General features: G+C 46.1%; 1 protein-coding gene across 2 annotated transcripts in view; it reads left to right on the forward strand.

The window, feature by feature from the left end:
* The first annotated feature begins 5,216 nt into the window (after window positions 1-5,216).
* Clpb (caseinolytic mitochondrial matrix peptidase chaperone subunit B) overlaps window positions 5,217-19,476 on the forward strand; it is a 132,563-nt gene continuing 118,303 nt past the window's right edge. For both annotated transcript variants that reach the window (XM_032893088.1, XM_032893089.1), the window contains exons 1-2: window positions 5,217-5,684; window positions 8,694-8,745. In XM_032893088.1, the coding sequence (XP_032748979.1) occupies window positions 5,279-5,684; window positions 8,694-8,745 (458 nt within the window). In that variant the 5' untranslated portion in view covers window positions 5,217-5,278. The remainder of the gene's footprint in view (window positions 5,685-8,693; window positions 8,746-19,476) is intronic.

Below are 19,476 nucleotides of genomic sequence, written 5' to 3' on the forward strand. Positions count from 1 at the left end.
CGTTTTGATTTCCAGTACCCACATCAGGTGGCTCATAACTTCCTGTAACTTCAGTTTCTGAGAGCCAGCTCCTCTGGGTTTTTTGGACACCTCCACCCACATACATAGACACATAAACACATGCATCATCATCATCATCATCATCATCATCATCATCATAATAATAATAATATAAAATGTTTAAAGAATATTGTCGGATCTTACAATGTCCTGCTTGGCTAATTTATAATCATCACAGAAAATGAAAGAAATGGGGAAGGGTTCTGCCTCCTAGTCATTAAGTGGCCTTTGCAACTGTAAAGTCTTTAACAGATAGGGAATTTTTACAAGGTAGGAGGTGGACTTCTTGTAATTTTGGCCCTTGGCAGATTAGCCACCTTTGAGAGAAAACAAAACAAAACAAAAAAACTTTTCTCGCCATTGCTCTGTAGTACAGCTTGAGGTCAGGGATGGTGATTCTCCCAGTTCTTTTATTTTTGAGAATTATTTTCGCTGTCCTGGGTGTTGTTGTTGTTGTTGTTGTTGTTGTTGTTGTTGTTGTTGTTGTTTTTCTATAAGAAGCTGAGAATTGCTTTTTCCATGTCTGTGTAGAACTGTGTTGGAATTTAGTTGAGGATTGCAATGAATCTGTTGATTGCTTTTGGTAGGATGGCCAATCCTACTGATCCATGAGCATCTTCTGAGGTCTTCTTCAATTTCTTTCTTCAGGGACTTGAAGTTCTCATCATACAGATCTTTCACTTGCTTAGAGTTACACCAAGATATTTTATACAATTTGTGACTATTGTGAAGGATGTCATTTCCCTAATTTCTTTCTCAGTCCATTTATCATACAGAGACATCATACATCCAATGCTGGCAGCAGTGGCAACGATGACAATGGCTTTTCTTCCTCCTCTTCCTCCTCCTCCTCCTCCTCTTCCTTTTCTTCTTCTTCCTCCTCCTTCTCCTCTTCCTCCTTCTCCTCCTTCTCCTCCTCCTCTTCTTCTTCTTCCTCATTGAGACAGGCTGACTTTGAACTCACAAAAATCTGCTGCTACCACCTCCTGAGTGCTGAGATTAAAGGTGTGTACCACCATACCCAGCACCAATGGCTTCTTCAAATGTTAAAAAGAAACTCAACATGCTTCTTCAGGGTTTTTTTTCCTCATATACCTTTTCCAGGAGAATGAAGCTATTGTTCCAAACCAAGTCCTGTTCTAAAGAGTTCACATCAGACAAAACAGGACTCAAGGGACAACTGCCACTTGGCAGCAAAAGGAGCAGGTTCCTGCCACCTGTGACATCTGCTGGACCTGGGAACCCTGCTCTATCAGGTGACAGAATGCACAGGCTGATGAATGCACAGTGTATGCCTCTTCTAAGATTCAGCTCTCTGAGCAGGCTGGGCTCACCTAGAGCATCAGAAGTCCTGGTTAGCTGGCATGTGGGAGAACACTTGGGAAGGGGGATAGATTTCTTCCAGGGTCATGCAAATACTTACTGGGTGTGATCAAATGACCTTGGCTTGTCTAAACATAACCACACCTGAATGGGCTCCTGAAATGGTACACCTAAAATAGGCTTCTTTTATAGTGCATAACTTTTGAATTATGAAGTTTGTTTTTTAAAAAAAAATTAAGGACTTACGTGAGTCGAGAATAGTTAAGTGTATTCACTCTTCAGGTGACAGAGCCTCAGAGGTGCAGGTGATGCACTGAAGGGTAGGGCAGCTGCTACTAAGCCAAGCCCCTGTTGTCAGGAGGTGCTGAGTCCTCCAACCAGCCAATGGCAGATTAGGAGGCCAGGCATGGGTGCAGGCTCACCTGCAATAGTCCTGGAGCCCCACAGCAATTACAGCTCTGAAGACAGAGACGATGGCTCTTCTCTTCCTGAGCACACAGGGACTGTAGGAGAGTGACTGCTGTTGTTCAGGCTCGAGCATTTGGAACCCTAAGTGAAAAGATTGGTATCCATGACTTAGACAAATCCAGTAAATAACAAGAAACCTCTGCAGATTCATTCAGTAGGAAAAGTGTTACTGCTCGCTGAACCCCAGGCTCCACATGGGCGCACTTCAAAATCCCACCACAGTCCCCACACATAGGAGGAGGATCCCCCTCACCTGTACGGACCAACAGAAAGAGCCAAGTACTATAGTCGCCACAGTTTGGCATTCAAAACACAGGAATGGAACTAGGTGACCACACATTCCACTTAAGACCTGGTGGCATGCCCACCAGGGTGGCTACACACACACTAACCAGAAAGAAAGAAACAAGCTGTCTCCACTGCAGACCACAGCTCTGGTGAGCCCGAGGCAGGGAACCAAGAAAACACCATAAGAATTCATTTGTCAGAGAACAGAACATAAAACTAAGTTGGAGAAGTCAATGTTTCTTAGGGAGAGGAGTCAGACAACAGTGAAAGGCAGTGGAATCTCCAGAGCTGAGGGCTCTCCCCTCCTCCAGGACACAGGTACATTTACTCTAAGTCCATATGAACAATGAAAGCATAAATGAGAAGAGTCAGGAGAGACCCGGAAACCATTAGCAATGGCAGAGGTGTGGGGTTAAGAATATTCTAAAGGGAGGTTGGGGATTTAGCTCAGTGGTAGAGCGCTTGCCTAGAAAGCGCAAGACCCTGGGTTCGGTCCTCAGCTCCGAAAAAAAGAAAGGGGGAAAAAAAAAGAATATTCTAAAGGGGAATGACCAGGTAGCTCAGTGGTAGAGTGCTTCCCCAGCATGTACAAGGTCCTGAGTTCAATCCCCAGCACTGCAAACAAAAACGAACGAACAAACAAAATTACTATATAATACTAAAAGAGGCTGGAGAGCACCTGTGGTGGCACAAGTTTTTAATCCCAGCACTCCGTAGGAAGAAAAAAGCAGTCTGGTCTAAAAATTGAATCCCAGGACAGCCAGGGCACACACACAAAAAAACCTGTCTCAACAAACAAACAAACAAACGGGCCTGGAGAGATGGCTTGGTGTTTACGAGCATTTTCTGTTCTTATAAAGGACCAGGCATGATTTGGTTCCCAGCATTCAAATGGTAGTTAACAACCTTCTGAAACTCTAGCTACAGGAGGTCCCAGAGCCTAGATTGGCCAGATCCCAGAACCTCCTTGGGCTCCCCCATACACACAGCACACATATAGTCATGAATAACACACAAACACACACACACACACACACACACACACACACACACTGTCAAAGTGGCAAATTGGAAAGAAATACCTACAAGTTTGTTGGGGTTTTTTTAAAATATTTTTTAGATTTGTGTATTATGTGTACAGTGTTCTGCCTGCATGTATGCCTGAAGGCCAGACGAGGGTACCAGATCTCATTATAGATGGTTATGAGCCACCATGTGGCTGCTGGGAATTGAACTCGGGACCTCTGGAAGAGCAGCCAGTGCTCTTAACCTCTGAGATCTCTCCCCAGCTCCAACGCCTGTAAGTTTTAATGTAGACTAATGCACTTCCTATGAAGAGTTCCAGAAGTGGAGAAGGAAAAAGGCAAAGAATAAGGCAAGTGTCAGGTACTGGTTTTTCTTAAGAAAACGGATGTTAGCTAGTGTGTTTCATGTACAGGTAAACACAGGCATGAGCCTCGGGTGGGACAGATGCAAACCAAGGATTAAGACCTATTCTCAGCCATTAGGTTGATGGAAAGCCCAAAAACCTGCTTTAAAGATTCAAACAAGCCAGCTAGGCACCACTAGATACCAACCAGCAAAGTGTTTGGGCCTGTCAGAAACCCTAGCAACCTAGACAAAGTCAAGCCGTTCTCTTAATCTAGCTCAAGAGGCTCTAGGGCAAGAGCAGGAAGCATTCTATCTACAAGGCTTTCTCTGTAGTCTCTAGGTCAGGAATAACTTAGTGGGAGGAACAGCTTTGAATCAGGGTAAAACAGCACACAGTTTTGTAATTCTGCATGACACAAGGGGCCAGGTACAGATATGTGACTAGCTAATTGCTAACTGAAGAAGGAATCAATTGAAGCACAACTCATAGATTCACTATTATGCAACAAACAAGATGGCTCAACTAGTTAATGACACTTGCTGCCAAGCCTAAGGGTCTCCTTTTCTTTAAAAATATATACATACATATATACATATACACATATATATACATTACATACACGTATTTATGTGTATACACATGCATAGTCTTTTTTTTTTTTTTTTTGGTTCTTTTTTTCGGAGCTGGGGACCGAACCCAGGGCCTTGCGCTTCCTAGGCAAGCGCTGTACCACTGAGCCAAATCCCCAACCCCACATGCATAGTCTTAAAGTCTTTTGAGACAGGGTCTCTCTGGCTCATAGCCCTGGCTGTCTTGAAACTATGTAAACCAGACTTTACCAAATTCACAGAGATATGCTTGCCTCTGCCTGGCATGCTGGGATTAATGGTGTTCACCACCATTCCCAGCCCTAGGCATCTTTTTTTGGTTTTTTTTTTTTTTTTTTTTTTTTTTTTTTTTTATTTTTTTTGTTTTTTTTTTTTTTTTTTTTTTTTTTTTTTTTTATTTATTATGTATACATCATACAGCTTTCTGCCTGCATGTATGCTTGCAGGCCAGGAGAGGGCACCAGACCTGATTATAGATGGTTGTGAGCCACCATGTGGTTGGTGGGAATTGAACTCAGGACCTCTGGAAGAGCAGACAGTGCTCTTAACCTCTGAGCCATCTCTCCAGCCCATCTTTTTGAAAGGCAACTCTAAATAAAAGTAGGGAGGGGTACAAGTTACTTAACAGGTCTTCATCGAAAATACAATTTTACTTAAACACTAGGGAAATTGTTCTAGGATTCCGGTATTTTGGTTTTCGCTATTTTGATATTTGATATTTTATACAGCTGGGGCTGACCTAGACCAAGAAAGTGATTTTGACCTAGACCTTGAATTCCTGTTCTCTCAGGTTCCCACCTTCCAAAGGCAGGGATTAAAGTTCTGTTTTAATACAAACTCTGGGCTCTGGAATCTTGAATCTTTATTGCCACTCCCCGCTAGAGTTTTCCTTTTTGCCACGCCCCTCTGCCAGAACTGCATTTCCCAACATTCTTCCAACTCCGCTGTCAGCGGTCATTGTGATGTCATCCTACAGCCCTCAGGGAAATGTAGTTTGTTCATTGTCCAGCTAGAGAAAGATCTGGGGCCGTGGACTACCACTCCCGTGAGGTAGTGCGCAGTCCCACCCCGTAAGCGGCGTCTTCGAACGCGCCGCGGCAGCCATGTTGATCGTGGCTAGCACGGGGGCCGGCACCAGCAGGTTTTAGAAGCAGGTGTCATGATGTTGTCCGCGGTGTTGAGGAGAACCGCGCCAGCGCCTCGGCTCTTCCTAGGGTTAATCAAATCTCCATCTCTTCAAAGCCGGGGAGGTGCTTACAACCGTAGCGTAATCACCGGAGACCGCGGGGAGCCGCAGCGGCTGAGAACTGCCGCCTGGGTGCGCCCTGGAGCATCTTCTTCTGTCTTGTTCCCCGGACGGGGGGCAGCCACCGGGGGGCGCCGTGGAGAACGCACCGAGATCCCATACCTGACTGCCGCCTCGTCGGGACGCGGTCCTAGCCCGGAAGAAACACTCCCAGGACAAGACAGCTGGAATGGGGTCCCCAACAAGGCGGGATTGGGCATGTGGGCCTTGGCCATGGCGCTGGTGGTTCAGTGCTACAACAAGAATCCATCTAACAAGGGTGATTATGGGGTCAAACTGGGTTCAAGGGAGAGGTGTGTGGGTGTGTGGGTGGGTCATGACCCTTTTGGAATGTTGAAGGTATTTATAAATTTAGACCCGTATAACCTTAACCTTGGAGAAACCCAGTTACCGTCTGCTGCCAGGAGCAGCATGTTGCCCTGGAAAACTCAGTACTTGAAGTTACATAATTTCCCACTATAGGTCTAGCACCCTCTTTGGGATCGGTTTGTATACCTGTATAATTGGGAACATTGGACTGACTAATTGCAGCCTGGTCCTTTTATGTACCAGTATTATATTTTGTCCATTAGTCTTTCAAGAGGTCTCCAGGAAGTCCCAACAGCTTTAGGGACAGCCTCTACATGTTTTCCTGCATACATAGGTCCAAGGAAGGAGGACACTTGGTTCTGATGCTAGCTTGACCCCCATGCTCCTCTCTAGTCTTAGTTTCCCCACTGTCTTGTGAAGGCAAGTTCTCAGTCTTCTGATATTTTGACCTTTTCTGGAGTTCAGAGTCTGTTCAGTTGCTTAGAGATTTGCTATGCTTAGAGTTAGGGTTAAGGTGACTGGATAGTGTGGTGGGTGAAGCCTTAGGGGACAGGAAGTTGGCTGAAAGTTGCTCTCTGGAGACTTACAGTGTGTGTGTGTGGGGACACGGGGGGGGGGTGTTGAGGTGTAGAAGGAGGAGGTAGTTAACTCAGCTTGGCGTCTTACCTCATCTGTTACAGCTGAGCGGGAGCTGGAGGGGTAGCCTGCTCAAGCTCTCAGTTATCAGTGCTGGTGCGTTCCGTGCAACCCAGACTCTGGGATTGTTGAACAAGATTGGAGGCCGCCTTGACTTTGACTTGTTAGTTTAATAAGATGTGGCCAGTTGGAAAGAAAGGGCTTTTGGATGAGGAACAAGGACCCCAAGGAACTTGTTTTGTACTGTCCTTGTGAATCTGGGCTCTTACTCTTCTTTGCTACCCTCTGTTTTCTTTCTATTAATGAGGGCATTGAAGTAGGGCCTTTGTAGCTTAAGGCTGCATGAATTGTATGATTTCTACTTGTGTGTATGTGAAGGCAGCACTATGTGTGTTTAGCTTGGAGCTAGGTGTTCAGAAAGTTCCAACTTAAAAGCTAGCCTGTTAAGGGGAGGTGCAGGCAGCTGGTCGTGTGGGACTAGTGAGTATTACAGAGGATCAGAGAGCTAGTGGAGGCAGGGACAACCTTCCTGGAGGACTGGAAGTCCTCTCAAGATGGGGAGCTTGAGCTTAATTTCTGAAGCATAGCTTAGGAAACAAGAGGGCGGGGCCTTGTGTAACCCACAAGGGCAGGGCCTCCATTACTTTTATTAGTAGTTCCCTAATACCAAGAGTCTGTCCACCAGTGTGTGGATCTCAGAAGGGAGATATTTACAGATGTGCCTCGGGTGGATTTCATACCCAGAATTCAGCTAGTCTGATGTGCAGCAGCTAACAGTTTGGCCAGTGAGGGTGAAGACAAGGTCTTTGGAATAAGGTGAGAGAAGATGAAGTGGGCCCTGCGTGTCAGGCAGGAGCGTTTGGAATTTTGTAGGCAGTGAGGAGCCATGGAAGGGTCATGAGAACAGACTCTCTAGCAGACAGTGTGTTTGGAAGAACAGATGATTGTGTGAAGTCTGGCCTGAGAGGTTACTGGGAGCCCTAGACTGGACTTTACGACATGTAAATTTCAGTGATGTCTACTTAACAGAAGAGGGGATGACTGAAAACTATGGCTGGTTCTAAACAAGTTTTGAGCAGAGTCCTTCAGTGCAATGTTCTGAGAAATGGGTCTTTTTTTAGGAACTGGGAAACCATGGTAATGGAAAACCATGGAAAGTTTGTGAGCCCAGAATGCCTCCGTTAAATCTCAGCTCATTCCTCCCTCCTCTGTGCCTTCAGAGAAAGAAGAAGAGTAAAGAGAGTTAAGAGAGGTATCTATAAGGAATGATTCTCCTTTTTCAGCTGGAGATTATCTGGGCCCAATTAAATACACGAAGGAGAACAATTCATAAGAGCTGGGTGTGATCTTTAATCCCTGGAGGCTGAGGCAGGGGAATCTCTTGAGTTCTAGGATAGCCAAGGATACAAAATGAGATCTTATCTCAGAAAAACCAAAACAAGTACCATAAGCTAAGTAGGACAGACTGGCTCCTAGTCAGAGGCTAGCTGGTGAGTGGAGGCACTGCAGCCTGAGCAAACCCGACTTAGGCACATGATGAGGCCTGGCGTCTTAGCCGTTTTCACATAAGCCGAGGCTCAGGAGCTTAGATGAGTTGGCCAGGTTGCAAGGCAAGTAAGTCTTCCTGCCAGGACCAGATCGGGGCTCAGCTTGCCACTGACGCTAGTGACACCTCTCGTGTTTACCTAGGGGTCTCTTGGCTACTGGATGCAGGCGGAGTAGAAGTCAGCCTAGTGGGTACAGCTCAGTATCAGGCTGGGCACAGAGCACCAGTTGGGATCTGCTGTTAACTTGTTTTTCCAAGTGACCACAGGGTGGTGCCAACAACCAGCCCAGGCTTCAGCTAGGCCTGAGTCCTCGGGGATCCAGTGAAACAATTTGGGTCTCCCGTCACTGTGCTTGCACTAAGGATTTTGGAGACTTTTCAGCTGGTATTTTATCTCCTCAGCATCCTGTGAGGTTGGCAAGGATTACTGTTTGCCAAATATCAAGGAAGTTGGTTAAGAAGGAAGGGCTGCAGCGGCCACACTGAGTAATAGAGTGGCTTGGATCCCAAGTGTCCATGGCATCTGATTGAGGTTCTTCCATTCTTAGGGAGACCCACATACCCAAGCCTTACTACTTGGGAAGAGTCGGGGCATGACATCTACCTGCATTCCCAGAGCAGGGGTTGGGTGGATTGCAGCTGGGGAGGGGATTTGGTTAGCATTCTCCTGTCAGCCTTCTGCTCTCTGGAGGAACTTCAGCTGATTTCCTAGGCCTCTTCTTGGCTTTGAGGGGTAGGTCCTGAGCTGGAGTCTGACCAGTACCCCTCTCTTTTCAGATGCAGCTCTGATGGAAGCTGCCCGAGCCAATAATGTGCAGGAAGTCAGAAGGTAAGTGTCTGGGCCTATACAGAAGGGCTGAGCAGTCTGGCCATCCTGCCCTAGAGGAAATCTTTCCCTGCCCTGCACTTGTTTCCTGAAAGTTTCCTGTAGCCACAGACACAGGCTCCCCTGGTCTAGGTCAGACTTTTTGCATTTTAGGTTTGGAGGCAGGTTCCCAAACACCTCAGAGTGTTGAGTTGCAGTGACTTGGAGTCTGTGGGTCTTCCAGTTTGTTCTTGTTCCTCTGTAGAAGTGACCATTATTAATGTTTGCTGCCTGGACCTGGTGTAGGTGGGCATCTTTAGGATGCTCCTAAATGCTCTTTGTACCAAAAGATCCCATGTGGCTAAGAAGGCCTGTGTGCAGGGCGGAGGCAGCCTGTCGTTCTTCAGCTTCAGTGGCTCACCTTGTGCTCTCAGGCTTCTGAGTGGAGTGAAGCCTATGTCTGCAGAGGCTGACTCCACTTGAGTAGGGAAGCATTGGGCTTGGACTATGGACAGGGCAGAGTGCATCTCAGATGGGTGCTGAGACTGGGACCTGGCCAGAGCATCAGTTAGGGGCTGTTGTTCAGAAGCAGTATTCATTCCTCTTGGGCCTCACCTGGGCCTTTCTGCCCCTCAAATCTATCCAAGTGGCCATGGGACCCTCCCTCTTACCTTGCTTATTTTTTGTCTTTGTGTTTGCCATATTGGATCTGAACAGGCCTTGTACATTGCACTTGGCAGTTGCTCTCATCCTTGGTTTTGTTTTGTTGTTTGTTTTTTAGATTTTTAAAAAATATAGACAGACAGACAGACAGATAGACAGGTTGAGACAGAGTTTCTATGTAGTCTTGGCTGTCCTGGAACTGACTGTGGCTGGTCTTGCACTTACAGAGATTCTCTTGCCTCGGAGTACTGGGATTAAAGGCATGCGCCATCATGACCAGCCAATTTTATTTCATTTTATGTGTCTGGCACTCAGCCCGTGTGTATATTTTTGTGCATCATGTGCCTGCAGTGCTCTTAGAGGTAAGAAAAGGCCATTGGATCTGGAGTTACAGACTGTGAGGAGACATGTGGGTGCTGGAAATCAAGCCAAGGTCCTTTGTAAGAGCAGCTAGTACTCTTAACCTCGGAGCATCTCTCCATCCAGCTGGTTTGTTTGTTTTTGTTTGATAATAGATTTTGTTATGTAACCCAGGTTAGCTTTGAACTCTTAATCCTCTTGCCTCAGCCTCCTGAGTGCTGGGATTGCAGGTGTGGACAACTGTGTCTGGTATTGTGTTCCCATTTTAGATAGGAAGTTAGTGTTTGGGGTCATTACCATGGACCTGGGGTGCCCTTTCCCACTCCAGATGCTTGAGCATGGGAGAGTGTAGAACGGCAGCCGCGGCTCCACCAAGACTTACTGCCTTGATTCTCCTTCATTTTATCTGCAGCATTACTATTGATTCTCAGGGGTGCTTTTGAGTATTAATGTTCAAGGCTTAGTTTTTAATAAACCACTTTTGGAAGTATGGGCTGGGAGTTGTTTTGTAGCCAAATAAATATGATGGAGCAACGGTTTAATAAACATGTGATGATGCATCTTAAAAACCAAGCGCAGATGTCATCTTGTTGTTATAAGAGCCATTCATAACGGCAGCTGCATGCAGCATCTTCCTGCCCCAGACACGCGCCTTGCTTTCCAGAGCTTCATTATAGGGAAGGGCGGAGTAGAAACTGGCTCTGCTGACCCTGGAATCACCTGTTGGTAACTGCCAAAGGCTGCCAGTGTGCATCTTCTTGCTGCTCCCCCACATACCCCAGCTCCCCATCACCACCACCACAAGCCAAAGTAGGCAGCAGTCTGCCGAGCTGAAGCTTATTTCCTCAAGTCCCCTCCAAAGGGTGATGACTTTAGTGCTGAAATTTGTACGGTTTTTTAGCTTTTGTTTTTTGAGGCCAGGTTTCATGTAATCCAGGTTGGCCGCAGATGCATTACATAGCCAAGGATGACCTTTAACTCTGATCCTTCTGCCTCTACCTTCTGAGTAACTGACTGCAGGTGTCCATGATTGATTTTATGGGGTGCTGAGGATCGAACCTAGGAGTTTGTGCATGCTGGAAAGGCTCCCTGCCAGTTGAACCTTGATATTTGGGCAGCTTTATTGCTTTGTTGGGGATGGGGGGTGGTTTTTGTTCTCGAGGTAGTTCTTGCTATCAGGTCCAGATATAGGTCTAAAAACTCACGATTTTCCTGCCTTGACCTCCCAAGTGCTGTGATTATAGGCAGGTGCTAACATACCTGGCAAATATACTCACTCACTTCTTTCCTTCCTTCCTCTGCCTCTGCTTCTGCAATACTGGGATTATATACATACACACCCTGTTAAATACATACATAAATATTTGGTTTTTTGTTTGTTTTTCAAAGCAGGCTTTCTCTGTATGGCTCTGGCTGTCCTGGAACTCACTCTGTACACTAGACTGGCCTCACATTTAGAGATCCACCTGGCCTCTGCCTTCCAAGTGCTGGGATTAAAGGAGTTTTTCCCCCACCACCTGTTTTTTGTTTGTTTGTTTGTTCGTTTTGTTTTAAGGTTTTTAAAAAGTATGTCAAGGGGCAGAAGGGTATACTCCTATACATGCAGGTGCCCACAGAAGCCAGAAGAGGGTGTCAGATTTTCTGGTGCTGGAGTTACAGGTAGATATGAAGGACCTGAAAAACAGTACATGCTTTTAACTCCTGAGTCATCTCTTTAGCCATAAACACATATTTTTAAAAAAGATTTATTATTTTTTATGTGCATTGGTTTTTTTGCTCGAATGCATATCTATGTGGGGATGCCAGACCTCCCTAGAACTAGGGTTGCAGATAGTTATGAGCTGCCATGTGGGTGCTAGGAATTAAACTTGGGTCCTCTGGAACAGCCAGTGCCCTTAACTGTTAAGTCATCTCTCCAGTCCCTAAATACTTATTTTTGTAATGGCAACTAAATACCAGCCAGTGGGGTACAGAAAGTGATTGGATTCCTACTGTGTGACTCAGAATGGTTAGGACTATCTCACACCATGGGTAGCTTTTCAAGTGTGCCCCTAGTCTTTAGCCCGCCTTTCTGTCCCTCCTCATCCCCTTCTGTTAGCATCTTTCTTACCCTTTGTCTTAGGGTTCTACTGCCCTGAAGAGACACGGCAACTCTTATGAAGGAAAACATTTAATTAGGGATGACTTACAGTTCAGAGGTTTAATTCCTTATAGTCATGGCAAAAGACATTGTGCTGGAGAAGGAGGTAAGAGTTCTATAGCTTGATCCTCAGGCAGCCGGCAGAGAACAACTTGAGCTTCTGAGACTTCAGAGCCCACCCCCCGAGTGACACATTTCCTCCCCCAAGGTCACACCTCCTAGGAGTCCCACTTCTATGGGTCAAGCATTCAAACACATGAGTCTATGGGGCTACTCCTATTCAAACCACCACACCCTGTAAGGAAGCAGTTGAGTGAGACACTGACTCTTCTCAGCCCCCTTTCATGCCATTCCAAAGAGCTGGGTGGGACAAGCTGGGCAAGGCAGGAGGCAGGGAATGCAGTCCAGGCCCAGGACTTATGCAGGATATGAGGAAAAAGTGAAGGTGACTTGAGATGTGGGAATACACCTGGCCTACCCTGCATTTTGGGTGCTCTTCTGTGAGTAGTAGATAGGGTTTAGGAGGCTTTTGAGCAGGGGACTGAGCCAGGTAAGGCTGTTTCAGTGATAGAGGCTGGAATAAATGGGGAAAAGCTGAAGGTAGTCTTTTGAGAGGCTCTCTCAGGAAGACCAGATGGAGGAAGGTCTTCATTGGTCAGAATGCCCTTCCCTCCTCACTGAAAGCAGCTCTTAGGAAGGAACAAGTGGTTAAGAGTGGTACTCCCAGCAGAGTTAGGCAGATCTCTTTCCAGGATAGCCACGTGTTCAGAGAAAGTTCCAGGCTTGCCAAAGCTACACATAGTGAAACCTTGTCTCAAAAATTAAACAGCAACAAGGGAAAAAAACAGCAAAATAAAGGAATGGCCTCATCTGGGCACTGCAGATGGTTGAAGGTATGAAGAGAGATGACGGTCTCAGGCCTCAAGGAAACAGACATGTAATCCCCCAGTTGCAGGTCTCCTGCTGACAAGCTAGCCTGGAGCAGGAGTGAAGAGCCTACATCCTCCTAGAAGGAAGTGGTCTTGAGTTTTGTTCTGTTTTTCTGTATATACCCTTGACTCCGCTGATGCCACACTGTTCTGTACGTGATCCTGTGTGTGCTAGCCTTTACTTCTGTCCAGCCGCCCTGCCTGCCTGTAGCAAGACAGAATTCTAGTCTCAGGTTTCCCCTCAGTTACAGTTGTTTTGCCACGTGTATGATTGGCATGGTTACTGCATAAAGCAACAAATACTGGTGAGTGTGTTACTACACCCTTGCCATCTTGGGGCTCTGTCATTCTTGGGCCTTGCCCTCTCTTAGCTTTGGTCCAGAATCCCCGGAGACTCAGGGTGGGGACGGACTGATGTTTGGGGCTCTTCTGCTTAAGAAGAGGAGCTCACCCCAGAATCTGTACTCCCTGGGACAGGTTGCAGACCCTCTGCCGCACCCCTACTGCACTCACTGCCCATTCACTGACCACTGCTTCCCTTGGGCCAGGCTTTGAGGCTCAACTGGAAATGCTGTCTCCTAGGAGCCTTTTGTTGAACCTAGCTGCCATGTCTCTCCTATCCCTTCCTACTGTATCCTTTCCTGTGGTGTGGGAGAGTCTGAGCATCTTCTGAAAGAGAAATTGGAGGTCAGTTTGGAGAAATAAGGTTAAATGTCAACAATGCAGTCAGTAGCTCAGGTGAAAACTAGTGACCCCTTCTGTGTCAACGCAGTCAGACACAGCTCTGTGCTCACAGACTGAGTGACAGCAGCCCTGGACTGTGGTCCTAGTGATGGGGACTGTTTATTGCTTTATGAGGATCTGGCTAATTGTATGTGGGGTGGCTGTTTGACTAAAAAGATAAGCCAAGATCTACCGTTTGCCACACATTATTTTTACATTTTATTAATTTTGTGTCCTTGTGTTTGGGTGTACTGGTGTTGTAGCATATATGTGGAGGTTAAAGGATAACCAATGGAAATTAGTTTTTTCCTTCACCGTGTGGGTCCTGGGGGTTGAACTCAGGTCCTTAAACTTGGTGGTAGGCACTTTTACCTGCTGAGCCAGTTCACTGATTCCACAGTATTCTTTCTATTAAAGAGTTTGGCTTGGTCATGCTAGCTTAAACCTGTAATCCTAGCACTCAGGATGAAACAGAAAGGTCTCCACTTCAAGGCCAGCCTATGCTACTCAATGAGTTAGAGGTCAGCAAAACTATCTTCATACAAAACAAAAATAAACACACAGAACACCAAAACAACAAAAGAAGTTTGAGTCATTGGATTGTATGCCTCCCCAAGGACAAGGGCAGGCAGGGTCTACAGTCCCTCTCTTACTGTCCCCAAATACATGTGACTTGAATACAACAGAAGCAGGCAGTCTCGAGCCGGTTCCAGTGTCCCACTGCTGCACAGAAAGGCTGGGTTCTTCCCCCTTTTCCTTCCCTGTGCAGCAGCCATTTCCTTCTTTTGCCTTGAAGTGCTTAAACTTTGCAAGCTCACCAGCTCGCAATCAAGTTTGTCAGCCATGAGAGCAGGTGACTCCCCTTCTCAGCCCAGCCCAGCCCAGCTTCTCTGCTCTGAGCACTCATCCAAGACCAAGAAGTACTAGACAGACTGCAGCACATAATTCTGGGCTCAGGCAAAGTCATGTAGGGCCTGTCAGACTGGGGACTCAGGACAGAGACCTCCGGCCCTCCATTGTAGATCACATTTCCTTCAGATCATGCTGGCGATAGACAACCTCCTCTCCGCTCTTTTCCCTTCACTGTTAACCTCCACCCAACTGGTCCTTCCTCAGTCCAAACAGGCTCAGGTGAAGAGAGCCTGGTGACAAAAGTGTTGAACCTCTAATGGCTGGGTGCCCTTTCTTTGCACAGATCATGTGTCCATTTGACAAACATTTACTGAGTACTTGCCATTTGCTGGGTTCTTTGCTTGGCGCAGGGAATCTGAGCAGTCGTGACTCTGTCCTTTGATGGAGAAGATGTGGAGCTGGATGTGTGTTATCCAGGTGTAATCCCAGAACTCTAAAGTTCTGGGAGGATTGATGACTTTGAGGCCAACCTTCGCTACCTTCCGTATGCCCTGTATTGGGAGGGGGAAAGAAGCCGCCTCTGGAGAGCAAGGATGGGTGCTATGAAACGGTGCTGGGTAGCTGTAAGGAAGGACCATCCACACTGTTTAAAGCAGTGTGTGTATAAAAGGCAAAAATGTTAACAGATTTAGAGATCATTGTTTTAAAAAAGATTAGCTGCTTAGTGGAAAACATGTCAGTCAGCTGCTCTACTAGGATAGGAAGACAGCTGGAACATAGCTATAACTTGTGTACAGTCATTGGTAGAACACTTGTCTAGTTTTGGTAAAGCTGGGTACAATCCCTGCTTCCGAAAAGAAAAGAAAAGAAAAGAAAAGAAAAGAGCAACTGGAAGAGTCCAAACAGATGGGGTGGGGTTAACATGTTAATAGCACAGATGAGGGCAGTTAGCTGGACTAGTGCTCATGCCTGATTTGGAGTCTGATACATAGTAAATATTCAACAGATAAATGCTGAGTGAATGAATAGGGCTGCATGTGTTTCTTTCAGAAATGAAATGTTAGTGAATTTCTGTTTTGTGGCTGAAGCTCTGTACAGATGCTGTTGCCATGCACTGAATGAGGGTTTGGAGGATTTGAGCCAGGAAAAAAAAGATTGAAGTCTGTTTTGTTTTTTGTTGAGATGCAGTCTTACTATGTAGCTCTGGCTGCCCTGAAACTCACTATATAGACCAGGCTGACCTCCAACTCACAGAGATGCACCTGCCTCTGCCTCCCAAAGTGCCGGGATTAAAGGCATGCACTTAAAGGTTTATTTTTATGAATTTTAATTATGGGTAAGTGTGCGTATGCATGGTGGAAGGCAGAGTGTGGGATCCCTGGAGCTGGAGTACAGACAATTGTGAACCACCTAATGTTGGTTCTGGGAACTGAACTCAAGAGCAGCAAATGGATCTCAATTCATCTTTCCCACCCAGGAGGTCTGTTTTAGACATGCTTGCTGGATTCAGCCAGATGTACACATGCCTGTAACTCCCTACACTTGGGAGAAGAGACAGGCAGATCTGAGTTCAAGGCCAGCCTGATTTATATAGTACTCCAGGCCAGCCAAAGCTGTATATACAATGAGACCTTGTCTCTAGCTAATCAATAAACATGCTAGATTTATCAGTTACCTGGAAATTCTTCTGACATACTGTTTTGGTTTCTGATTTGATGGTTTTAGGAAATAAAGGATTAAACTGGTCTTTTAGGTGGCTTTGGGGAAAAAAATGTACAGTTCAGGAAAGAAAAACAGGTTGGGCTTTGTTAAGGGGTAAATGCATTTATTCTAACTTTGCACTGATGGTTTGGTTTGGCTCTTGTCCCCTGGTGCCCCAGCTTGAGGCACTTGCTGTCTGTGTGCCGGGATCAAGGTGTCCCAAATGTATTTAGCTACAGCATAGGTGAATGTTGTACGAATTGATCTGGGGATTTTATCTAATTAACAGAAGATCTGCCTGGTAAACACATTTGGCTGTCTCTGGGCCTCAGAGAGACTGGCTGTTTATTGATCATTGTATCGTTTTGGCTGGATGGGGAGATATTAATGATGGCACCACAGCATCCAAAACATCCAGCTCTCTTAATCAGTAAATATGTAAATGTCTTTGTGGCTTGCAGTGGATTGAAACGTGATCTCTATCTCAGACCAGCAGAGGTCAGAGCCTACAACAGCATCACTTTCTGTAATTTGGTCGTTTGTACTTCCTAGAGAGTCCAGGTTTTTTAATGTCACCTTCATAGGTGGCCTGAATGCTAGGACTTTGAAAGGCAACATAATGTTTCAGAAAGAATGTAAGCGTTCCAGAATTAGAAGGCGGAGGGTATGCTTTTGTCATAGTTACTAGCCAACTGTGTGACATTAAGATGTCACAATCTTTCCAATAACAACAGCCCACTTCACAAATAATGACACAGAAGTTCAGGCTGCTTAAGTAAATCTCTCAAAGCTGCCCACTTGGAAAGTAACCCTCCTCCTTATCTATCAATGAGCATGGAAGCCAGAGAGAGGCTGGCCTGGGTTTCCATTTCCTCTTAGGAAGCTGGCCAAAGGGACAACCATTTCTGCCAGGTTTGCTGGGAATCCATAGGTTCCTAAGAATAAACGGCACTCTCTATAGTTTTACCTGTCTCCAACCTGCCCTGCCTCATTGCTCACCTCAGTTCTTCCTCCAGAAAGCTGGCCCTGGCTGGTAACAGCAGCTGTCGTTCACTGCCTGTGAATGCTGGGGCCGGCAGACAGTAAATACTGTGTGTATCTCACCATTGTTACAAAATAGACATTTCCAGATAAGAAAACTCAGTATTTAGACTTGGTTCCTTCTGGTGGCCTCAAAGCCAGTGTATACTGTGCTTACCCAGAGGCTCACATCCATCCATAGTCTGTACTTTTTTCCCCAGCAGCTCATACTGAGTGCTCATCTCTTTCTTACCAAGTGATATTGGATCTTAAAGGCTGAGTAACTCACCTCCTTTTTTCTCCAGTTGCTTTGTTTCTCTTCAGCTGACTGAGTATGCCAGATAGTACCTGCTTCTCCTGCCTCCACCTTAGGTAGTCACAAGTGGCTGTCCAAGCACTCCAAAGGAGCAGAGATAGAGTCTAGCCTGCTGATTGATGAGTTGATTAAAGTACTGTTTATTCTCCAAAAACTCCCCAGTAGGAGAGCCCAGCCCTGGGCAGCAGCTGGGCCAGCTACCTTGATCTCCAGGAGTCTCCATTCATGTGGATGAGAGACCCTGCCAGCCTGCATAAGAATCCCCTCTGAGGCTGGGCTGAAACTTCCATCTCAATGGCCTTTTGTTTGGGGTTAGCACCCTGGCTTCCTGAGAAGGCTGTGTGTTTGACCGGCCTTCACAGATGGACAGTGAGCAGGGGCAGTCTTAAAGTACAATTGGGAGGCCCTGGAATTCCCATGGACTCGGGACTTGAATACAACAGGCAGGGCATGATCTCTGCTGAGGCTAAGGCTAAGGCTGGTGAGTGCTCAATCACAATCCTTGGCTTAGCAGTTTTACTCTACCCCAAAGTCTCAGGTGCTCTCTGCTCCTGAAGCAGAGGTAGATTTTGATTAAACAAGCATTGACTCAGACACCTAGACTTTCTCCCTCTCCTTTTAAAATATAACTGTCAGAAAATTCACCCTTTTAACATAAAAAAAACTCCGTGACTTTTAATACATTTATAAGATAGTGCAATTACTGTCTAACTCTAGAACGTTTCACGACCCTATCCCACCGCCCACCCCATCTCATTAGGAGTCATTTCCATCCTTCCACCCCAAGCCTCTGGCAACCACTAGTCTGTTTCCTGTATGTGGATTTGCTCATCCTCAACACTTTATGTGAATGAGATCTCACAATCTGAATTTTGTATCTGGCTTCTTCAGCTTTAATTTTCCAAGATTCACTTGTGTTGTAGCACATTGTCATTACTTCATGCCTTTTAAAAGCCAAATAACATTCCATGTACAGTGAAACACATTTTGATTAATCCATCCGTCAGTTGACAGACATGTCTTCACAGTGTGAAAATGATCAACAGTTACATTATGAACAAGGCCAACTTGCCCTTTAAATTTTTTTTCTCCTGCATTAATCTCTTCATTCTTTGGATAATCTTTCCCAAGGTAACTATTTCCATGATGACATGGGTGGAGTTCCCATAACACTTGGCACAGTGGGTTGCCACTGCCTGCCAGTCCTTCAGTGTGGTCCCAACTCTGTCCTCTATCTAGGACTACTCACTGGGCTCCCTTTCTGTGTTCAGATCTTTAAATGATGAGATAGTGCTACTAGGAGGTAAATATTAGGAGTCCACGTCCCTCTACCCAAGTCTGGCTCCTTAAGCTATAGTTTCAAGTTGCCATATCCTGGCCATTTTATGGTGAAAAGGCTGTGAACTTTTGTTGTTCTCTCTGAATTCCAGTGTGGCATTACTGTTGTGGGGGCAAGGCGGTCACACCCTTGAAAGAGACGTGTGCTTCTGTTAATATGGCCAGAGCCTACATTAGCTTTCTTGCCTCTGTCTCATTGGATTCCTCCAGTCTGTTAAGCTTCAATCAAGCTGAGGATCAGGACTGCTTCACTTTGTAAACATTTGACTGCATCTGCTTGCTTAGCTTGGTTTGGAGCAAAGGCTCAGCCACTGAAGACACTGCTTATAGGTGTGTGAAGTTGGTGGTTGTGGGGAGCTTGCTGTGAAGATAAGGTTCATATGCTGAGACTAGAAGAGTCTCCCTCTCCTCTCCCTCCTCTCTCCTCTCCCCTCCCTCTCCTCTCCTCTCCCTCTCCCTCCTCTCCTTCTCCCTCTCCTTCATTTTCTAGGGGAGAAGCCTCTGATGGAACAAACGTGTAGATCACCTGCTCCCTGGAGGCTCTTCCTTTATGATTTTCTGTCAGCTATAGTCCTGTCAGAGAGCTGGGTGTGCTGTCCAGTGCTGAGTACAGAGAGCACAGGTTGTGTGCTGTGGGAAGCATAGAGTGAGTAGGGCTACAATTCTAGGCAGCCACCTACTGCCATGGAATCTGAAGTCACTGTGTGAGATGG

This window comes from Rattus rattus, chromosome 2 (assembly GCF_011064425.1).
Source record: "Rattus rattus isolate New Zealand chromosome 2, Rrattus_CSIRO_v1, whole genome shotgun sequence".
Classification (NCBI taxonomy): Eukaryota; Metazoa; Chordata; class Mammalia; order Rodentia; family Muridae; genus Rattus; species Rattus rattus.